The sequence below is a fragment of the Poecilia latipinna genome, unplaced genomic scaffold (assembly GCF_001443285.1).
Source record: "Poecilia latipinna isolate Pla-1442-1.1 unplaced genomic scaffold, P_latipinna-1.0 Scaffold624, whole genome shotgun sequence".
Classification (NCBI taxonomy): Eukaryota; Metazoa; Chordata; class Actinopteri; order Cyprinodontiformes; family Poeciliidae; genus Poecilia; species Poecilia latipinna.
The window spans coordinates 165450-174542 of NW_015113240.1; the positions used below are offsets into that span (position 1 = coordinate 165450).

The 9093-nt window shown below is 40.9% G+C and overlaps 1 protein-coding gene across 2 annotated transcripts in view; it reads left to right on the forward strand.

The window, feature by feature from the left end:
- The window catches only part of plekhd1 (pleckstrin homology domain containing, family D (with coiled-coil domains) member 1), a 19529-nt gene that overhangs the window by 5362 nt on the left and 5074 nt on the right, over window positions 1–9093 (forward strand). The window contains exons 2-12 of one of the 2 annotated variants that reach the window (XM_015043300.1): window positions 1142–1235; window positions 1319–1408; window positions 2905–2981; window positions 3088–3179; window positions 3254–3306; window positions 4062–4156; window positions 4255–4348; window positions 4747–4958; window positions 6152–6284; window positions 7532–7676; window positions 8641–8790. In XM_015043300.1, coding sequence (XP_014898786.1) covers window positions 1142–1235; window positions 1319–1408; window positions 2905–2981; window positions 3088–3179; window positions 3254–3306; window positions 4062–4156; window positions 4255–4348; window positions 4747–4958; window positions 6152–6284; window positions 7532–7676; window positions 8641–8790 — 1235 coding nt within the window. The remainder of the gene's footprint in view (window positions 1–1141; window positions 1236–1318; window positions 1409–2904; window positions 2982–3087; window positions 3180–3253; window positions 3307–4061; window positions 4157–4254; window positions 4349–4746; window positions 4959–6151; window positions 6285–7531; window positions 7677–8640; window positions 8791–9093) is intronic. The other variant, XM_015043301.1, reaches the window with a different exon arrangement.

The window sequence follows — 9093 nt, forward strand, 5'->3', positions numbered from 1 at the left end:
AAAAATAAAGGGGGGGGGGAAAAAAAAACCTTAAAAAAAAAAATAAAAAGGGGCAAAAAAAAAAAAAAAAAAAAAAAAAAGAATCAAAATAAGAGAAATGTCAAATCCTTTTTCAGAGCAGCTGGACACAGCTGGACAATCAAAATCAACCAGTAGCTGGTGAAATGTAGCTAATGGGATCTTTGTAAATATCTCAAGGAGTTCTGTCCGGTCCATCATCCAAACCCAAGAGTGTTGTGCAGATGAAAACATACAAAGACCCAGCTGTTCACCGACATTAACAAGCTGGGCAAGAATGGCATTAAGTAGAGAAGCGGCCATGATTCCCATGGTAACTGGAGAAGCTGCAGGGATACACAACTCAAGTTGAAGAAGGCTTTTATTGAAAGGAAGCCATAAGACGTCCCATTTAGACATGTTTGGGTCAACAAGTGTAAACATGCAGCCAGATCTGTAACGGAACGGCTTAAATCCCAGCATAGTCATGTATTAGAATGGCCTAGTCAAAGTCCAAAGCAAAATCATCTCGCCAAGTGCAGGAGTTTCAATTAAAGGGTCTAACTGGACTTGCACAGGAGATGATTTACTTTTGCAGTAGAAATGTCGTTCACGGAGGTTATGGTGTTGGTGCGGCACATACTGGCTAGCTTCAAGAAATTACCATTAATCTGATATTTTTCTAAAGTGCACGCTTTTTACTGCTTTGTTCATATTCTAAGGCGTTCAGATTCTCATTCCTAAACTATTGTTCTGCTTCCACTGTGCTTCATGATGTTTGTCTGTTCACTTGCAATGACGTTTCCTTTCACATGAGATGACGAGCTCAAAGAGTTTGATTTAGCAGTGCTTGCTAATGCTCAGAAAACATTCATGGAGTTGAAATTTAAAGGAAAATTCCTTTAAATTCAATTTAAAAGAATAAAGGAGTAAATTCCGTCCATTTTTCCTTTGTCTAACGTTGCTTGAAAGCAAAGTTTTATGCTTTTTGCGGTTCCGGTCCACTAACGTAGGTTGGCATAGAAAGTTAAGCTAGCTGAGCTGCCTGCCAGGGCAGCTGATGTCGACTACAAGAGCGTTGGCAGATGTTGGTTCTTTTCAGGGTTCACTCACTGCTGCTTTCATTGTCTCCTCGGTACAAAAGATTCTTCATCATCAAAGACAGCTTCTTGCTCTACTATGCAGAGAGCGAGAAGAGGAGCTTCGAGAGCAACAGGTACTTCAATATCCATCCCAAGGTGAGCAAAACGCCTGGCGACGGTCACCGCCAACTTTCTGAGCACGTCCTCCTAAAAAACGCTTGGTTTGTTTTCTGTGCCAGGGAGTCATTCCTCTGGGAGGATGCGTGGTGTCGTCCAACGAGGACATGGGGATGCCTTTTGCCATCGTGGTCAACCTTGAAGATTTTACAGTAGGACTGAGTTTTCTATGTAATAGATAAATGCTCCTGTGAGTTGCAGGAGCTCCATTTGATCAGTTTCTATTACAACTGGAACTGTGACAGTTCCAGTTGTACCAGTTTGGTTTCCTGGTATTTTCACCAGGTTTGAGGTCAGAGCCAACCCAAAGCCTGCGTTGGCCCATTGCCAAGCAACTGTTAATCTGTGTTTTTGATTGTCATCCTGGTAGATGAGCCAGTTGCTTCCGCTTTGTCAAACCATCTGGCCCAAAGCTGTCACCATAAAAGTCTAGAAAATTGATTAGGACGATTAGTGAAATCACGAACTTGAAATGACTGGAATACAAATGTCAGAACGTTTGTGGAATAATTTCAGTTTTTCATCAACATGGGCTGACCAGGTGCTTCTTCCAAAATCAACAGCTTTAAGGAAACACGTATCTGTCAATATTGACGAGCCAAATGTCCTCAGGAGAAAAGTTTTACAGTAAGATGACAGAAAGATTCATTTACTTGTCATTTTACCTCATTTTTGACGTCACACTACACTGTGGCTTATTTTACCCCATTTTCGGGGTAAAATGGGGTACGATGTCGTACTGTGTCTCATTTGAACCCATCATGGTATACTATTTGTCATTTTACCTCATTTTTGATGTTGAGACTATACTATATCTCATTTGGCCTAATTTTTGTCATTGTGTGAATTTACCTCATTTTCAACAAAATTCCGACATCGTTGGCGACACATATACTGTATCTGATTCAGCCCCATTTTCAACGTAATGTTTCCTTTTCCATTTATGTCATACTATTTGTCATTTGACCACATTATGGACTTCATACTATATAATATGTTATTTTACCTGATTTGTGACATAATATACTCCGTGTCCTTCGGTCTCATCCCATATTTTGTGTAATTTGGCATAGTTTCAGTGTTTTATCATATTTCTGACTTCATATCATGTCTCATTTTGCCTCATTTTTGACATTATACGATTGGTCATTTGGCCTATTTTTTGATAACATATCAGGTGATTTGACCTCATTTTCGACATCATTCATTGTTCTGGTAAAACGCCATTTTCTTCCTAACAAATAAAATGAATTATAAAGTTCCTCTAAACAAAATTGTTCTTCAACAAAGCAGCTAGTTAAGACCAAATACACCAGACTGAAGACTTTTGACATGCTGTTTACGGTGGAAAGAAAAAGGAGAAAGACGTTAAATTATGCAAATGGAAATTATTGAGCTTGTTTTAACTCATCATGCATTAAATTGATTTATGGTTCATTGCAACAGGCCTGGTCTCGCCTCGTGATTTTAACTTTTAAGAGTTGAAGCAAACAACTAAATCTCCACCTGATTTCAGAATAAAAAAATAAAAAAATCTCTTCGATCCCGGACTTCAGTATTTTACTACCCCATCAGAAATCCAATGTTTTAAATCTTGATGCCATTACCGACAAAAAGCTGATGCTGCATGCATTACGTCCTCCCCCAGGGGACCATCGTCCTGGCTGCTGAGTCTGAGGAGGAGCAGGTCCAGTGGATAGAGATGCTCCAGGAATCAGGGAAAGTGTGAGTATCTAAAGGCCCTCTGCAGGAATCGAAGTAATCGATAAAATAATGTCAGGGGTTTTAAATCTTTTCCTCCTCCTTGCATTTTCTTTCCGTTGATGGACAGCACATGGAAGAACTCGCAACTAGGGGAGGCGATGATCGAGAGCCTGGAGGCTCAGGGGCTGCAGCTGGCCAAGGAGAAACAAGAATACCTGGGTAAATATGAGCAAGCTCAGTGAATGAGTAGAGAAAATGATTTATTTTTTTTAAATGTGTTTGTTTTCTTAAAGATAAACTTATGGAAGAGACAGAGGAGTTAAGTCACCAAAGAGCACAGAAGGAGGTGAGGTCCTGGTTTCAGTGTTTTTTTTCTTTTGTTTGTTCAAAAAACCATCCAGTGCAAAGCACTCATGTCGAGGGACATTAAATGCTGCAGTATGTAACTTTGATAAAAAAAAACAAAAAAAAAACATAAAAAACCATGAAGACAGAACTGTTCATGTTGTGACAGTGTAATATGGGATAGATAATCTGTGAATCTGAGATCATCCGCCTTCTGCAAATGCACCGCTCTTGGTCAAAACTGACCAATCAGAGGCAGGAGGAGGGTCTTAGTGATCCCCGTGTCATCAGTCATCCCCGTGAATGTGCTGTGAAAATGTGTTAATGGCGAAGAAACAGCTCACTGCTCCAGGAAAACCACTTATCTGCTGACTGTTTGACATACTAGCCAAAGCTAGCTAACATTGCTAGCATTAGCTGTCTAACATTGCTTGCTAAGCATTAGCATTCACGACAGGCATTGCTGATGGGAGAAGCTGTATTGAAGCAGAGATCAAGGAGGAAAGGAAAAACCGAAACGTATGTGGGAGAGCAGCGTGCACACGTCCATGATTGACAGCGCTAAGATCCGCTTCCTGGCTCTGACTGGTTGCTTCTAGCGCTGGGAGCACTGGGAGAAGGCAGAGGAGCTCAATTATTTTCTCCCACAGTTATCTGTCTCATACCGTAGTGACAGTTTCAACAAACATGTCAAGAATTTTTTTTTAATTTTATATAAACGTTACACGCCGCAGCTCTAAGTGTGCATTTCTGCAGGAGCTGGAGCGTCTCAACCAGGTCCTGGAGGAGGAGAAGAGGAAGTTCGAGGAGGTGGTTCTGGAGCTGAAGGCGGAGCAGGAGCAGATCAAACTGTAACTAACTAACGCTTCATTTCGCTTCAGGATTTCCCAGAGACGGACGAGCGCATTTGTCTGAGCGTGTTGCGTAAAAGTGCTTCTTGCCGTTGCAGAGACCTCGATGACACAACTCAGTCCCTGAAAAGTGTTGACCAGGAAAAAGAAGAGCTGAGTTGCTTAACAGATACGCTTCAGAAGTCCATAGAGGTATTTTTGTTGTTTTCCAAGATTTTCGGCGCGACGCAATAAATTCTTTACCTCATCCTTAATGCGCCTGAGCGCTTGAGAGCTAACAGTTTACACACAGTTACTTCCTCCTACCAAGCCTTTCCAAATGGTTTCATCGTGTTCAAATGAACTTTTAACCCCATACACGATGTCCTGAAACCTCTGAGTGCTTTAGAACCTGTTAGAAGGAAGCAACTTTGTGCATATTTGTATATCAAGCTTACAAAGTTGGACATAGTGATCGATCGCGATTAACCACGGCGCCAGAGTGCGATTAATCTGATTAAATTTTTTTGTCGATTAATAGCATCGGTGAAAACCAACGCAACAACCAGAAGCCCAGCATAAACTATAGAGATGTCGCTGTTTGTTTTCAGGAGCTCTCCCAGGAGAAACAGCGGAGACTTCTGATGCTGGGGGTGAAAGGTCAGGAAAAGAAGAAGGAGGCGGACCGACAGAGTTCGGGGTCTGCGTGCGAGGACCCCGTGGACGGAGAGGCGGTCCGAGACCCGGAGGTGCTGCAGGACCTGCGGCACATCGAGGAGCAGATGAAGATCCTGCTGAAGGAGAAGGAGCAGGCCGACGAGAAGTGAGCTTCCTGGTGTCCTCGCAGTCGCCCCCCCCCCCCGGCATGTTCTCCGGTCGTAGCAGCGCCGGTCTGAGCTAATGGTACAGTGGAAATGTGTATCGATCCGAAGCCAAGCAGCTCATTGACGAGGCGCAGTAAGTGGGGATATTACAAGTTGCTGCCATCGACTGTGAAGCACTAATGCTCGGCTCCGACATGCGATCCATAGCGCCGCGTTTCCATGAGCGGGTCAGTTGGGCCGGCCGCTCTGCGACTCCCATCGCATTCATGTCTTGCTGCGTAAACGCGCAGGGCTTTTCCTCGCGTGTCCATAAGATCGTATTGATCTCCGCTTGCACGCCACGCATACGAGTCAAACGCTTTTTAACCCCTTCAGAAGTAAAAAAAGAAATAAAGTCATTCAAGTGGTGTGAGTTTATATTTTAAAAACTCTAAAAAAAAATAAAATAAAAAAAACCCCATAAAAAATAAAATAAATCGATTTGTGAAAACAGAAATAAGTTATAAAACTACTGCAGATACTTTTTCTTTCTTTGCATGGTAACACTCCTGATCTCTATCAGAATGGACATTCAATTAGAAAAAAAAAAGTACAATTTAATGGTAGAAAGCATTTTCAAAAGCCTCGTCCAAACTATGACTAACCTGACTTTGGACCTTTGTGTTCACGAGAGACGCTGACTGACACACACCTTCTGTCTGAGCGGCCACACAAAAAATAAAAAAAAATCAGCAGTTACAACACACTTGCCAAGCTTCATCACCCATCTTTGTTGAAGCTAAGTAGAGTGTGATGCTAACCAACCAATAGGCAGAAGTTGAAGTGTTAAGACTCCGCCCTCCTCATTTGCATAAACAGACAGAAATGCATACAGAAATGGAAAAGAAAAGAGAGTTCCTTAGGCAATGGCACAAAAACAAATGCAAAAAATATATACATTTCTTGACATAAAAAAATGCATGTATAAAAAAAAGGAAAAACAATATATACATTTCTGCTTTTATTTTTTAATTATGTCAGTTTTGGTCCTCCATACCACCCAGAAGCTTTACTCAAGTAAGAGTAATAATACTCATAATAATAATACTACTCAAGCAGAAATAAAAAGTACTTTTTGCTCGGGACGTGTAATCTAATTTATTGAATATGAGCTGAGTTCAGTGTTTCTTGCTTCCTGGCCTTCTCTGTGCAGGCTGAATGAGAACGAGCAGCGCTCCAAGCTGCTGCAGCAGGAGAAGGAGTACTACTCCACCCAGGCCCAGACGCTGCAGCAGTCGCTCTCTCAGCTCACGGCGGACAAGCAGCAGACCGAGGCCGAGCTCAAGGTGACAGAGCACGCACGGCCGGAGCCGAATTACATTTGCAGCCCCTTTCCTTTATAAGAATCCCCCCACCCCCACTAACAGCGTTTCAATACAGATTTGGTGGAATCTGGGAGAAGGGGCGGGGCTTAATGAGCTTAGCTTAAAACCAATCAGTGATTATTGTTTATAGAACAAACTGAGCTCAAACACAAAGATTAATCTTGTGGCATCAGATTGTATCTATGGCAACACAACAAACAAGACTTTATAAAATAAACTCCCTTTCAGTCTTAAAGGGGCAGTATTACGTGTTATCCAGTCACATAGTACAATTTTATAACAACAAATATATCAAATATGTTTTAAAAGAAATTTAAAATTGGGCCTCTGTCTCTTTAAGAAGCTCCTGCTCTTTCAGAAACTCCGCCTTCAGGAAGTCAACACGACAAGGCCCCTCTATTAACCTTTTAACGTTTTGCTGAGAAGTAGCATTGCGCACAGTTCCACCAGGTGTTTGCCAATTGCTGCTGGCTAGTCTGAAGGAGCTGAGTGTTGGAGTTGTTGGGTGGCAGCTAATAGGAGGAGCTTTGTCTTCAAAGGCGGGGCTTGGTCCAACCAAGCACGATGTTCAGCTGAATGGTTGCCAAGGGAGGTTAAAGGATTTCTAAACACGAATGAACAAAATCAAAGCAACACTTCAGGTTTGTTTTTAGTGAGGGAAAAACATTATAACATAATGTAGAGCTAAAAAAGGTTGATTTTACATAATACTGCCCCTTTAAATAAGAAGAAAAAAAAATCTCTGCTAAAACAGTCAAATCAAGTTCTCAATAAAACAAATATAAACATTTTTATCTACAAAATAGATGAAACGCTGAGTTCATTTAAATCAATGCTAAAAACCCACCTGCTTTGATTCTATACATTTTATATTCCTGATAAACTATAGTTTTGATTAATAATTAATTACTTATCTACTTTTATTTAAAAATAATATTTTTTTTCTATTTTATACATGGTAGTTAATTATAATATAGTTGTTTGTTTTTTTGACAAAAAAAATCACTTGACAAAAAAAATGACTTAGGCCATTATTAGGAAAGTGACAATATTTATCGATATAATATAGTATAATGTTTTTTTTTTCTTCTTCTTTTTTTTAATCAAATAATTATTTGAATTCATTATTGAAAGAAGAAGAAAAACAAACATTTAAACGGGCATTTACGGTTGACATGTCCGAACTGATGGTGGCTTTGTGAGGCCAGGCGGAGATCCAGTCGCGCATGGAGCTGGAGCAGCGGCTGAAGCAGGCGGAGGAGGCCCTGCAGGACCTGGAGAAGGGCCTGAACTCGCTGGAGCGGACCAAGGAGAGAGATGAGAAGATGAAGGGGGACGTGACGCAGCTGAGAAGTGAGAGTGTTAGCAATTAGCGCTTGTTTAGATAGCATTAGCTAATCTCATTTTGTGCTAACGACCTGCATTAGCAGCACAGCTGTGCGAAGGTCGCTGAAGGAGAACTCTGGTCACTCCAGGACGGCCGTATTAAATGTTTACAGGCATTTAGGACGCTGCGGCTGCAGTCTGCTCTTCTGGTGACTGACGTAGCTTCAGCTAAATGTTAGCTGTGTTAGCTACATTTCATTTAGCAGTCTGTACAGGTATTTTAAAGGCTGCTTACCTGTATGACTGTGAACTTTGATGGTGTGTTTTTTTAGCATAATCCTCCACTTTTTAATGTCCTTGTGTGACAATAGGTGGTATGTACTGCCACCTATTGTCCAATCAGTGTAAATTCATGAAGACTCAACAGCTGAAAGGTGACGGGATATTTTCACTCGTCTTTGTATATTACGAAACCCTTAGAGGTAAAATAAAAATAAAATAAAAATAAAATAAATCTAATTTGGCAGCATACAAAAAAAAAACTGATTTGATTTGACTGATAAAATAATATTCGCCCTTGTAGGGAAATTTTATTTAAACATTTGAGTCAAATGGACATCACACATTTCTGGTTTTATTTTATACATTGTCACATTTTTAGACCTCATGCCTATTTCTCTGAGACCTCATGACGTTTTTCCCTTTGATGACTAACACACCCTGAAACGCCTGAAACCATTAAGAAAAATTTCTTATGTTATTTTTTGCACAAAACGTCTCATTTTTATCCACTTACTGTGAAGTTTGACATTTCATAACAAAATCGATGCAGCTGATATTAACAGTAGAACAAGTACAAAGGAGGCACATTTGGCCATCTTTGTCAGTAAAACTCGAACACACCACGATTGTCTGCTGTCATCTCTCACTGCAACGATTTTTGTGTGTTTGACGATTGTGTGTGTGTGTGTGTGTGTGTTCGTTCACCCAGAGTTCTTCGAGGAGTGCATCTGTGCAGCGGAGATCGAGGCGAAGCTGCCGGCCATCATGAAGAACGCCGTTTACCTACACAAAGCCGCCGCACGCAGGATCAAGAGCTGCCGCATCCAGAGGAGAGCCTCCAGACGCCACTGGTGTGAGTGTGAGCTTCACACACACTCCACTCACGTTCTAGCGGTCGGTCTCACATACACACATCTGACAGCGGTGGCTATAAATAGCATCCCTGCTAACATTGGAAAAGAGAAACCAAACTCTGCACAGTATTAACAACCCGATAAACTGATTATTTGTCACAGAATGATACTAAAAGTACAAGTAATGTTGTTTTTGTCATTAAGTTGGAAACTATGTTCTTTAAAAAAAAAAAAAAAAAATATATATATATATATATATATATATATATATATATATATATATATATATCTCTCTCCCCCACACACAT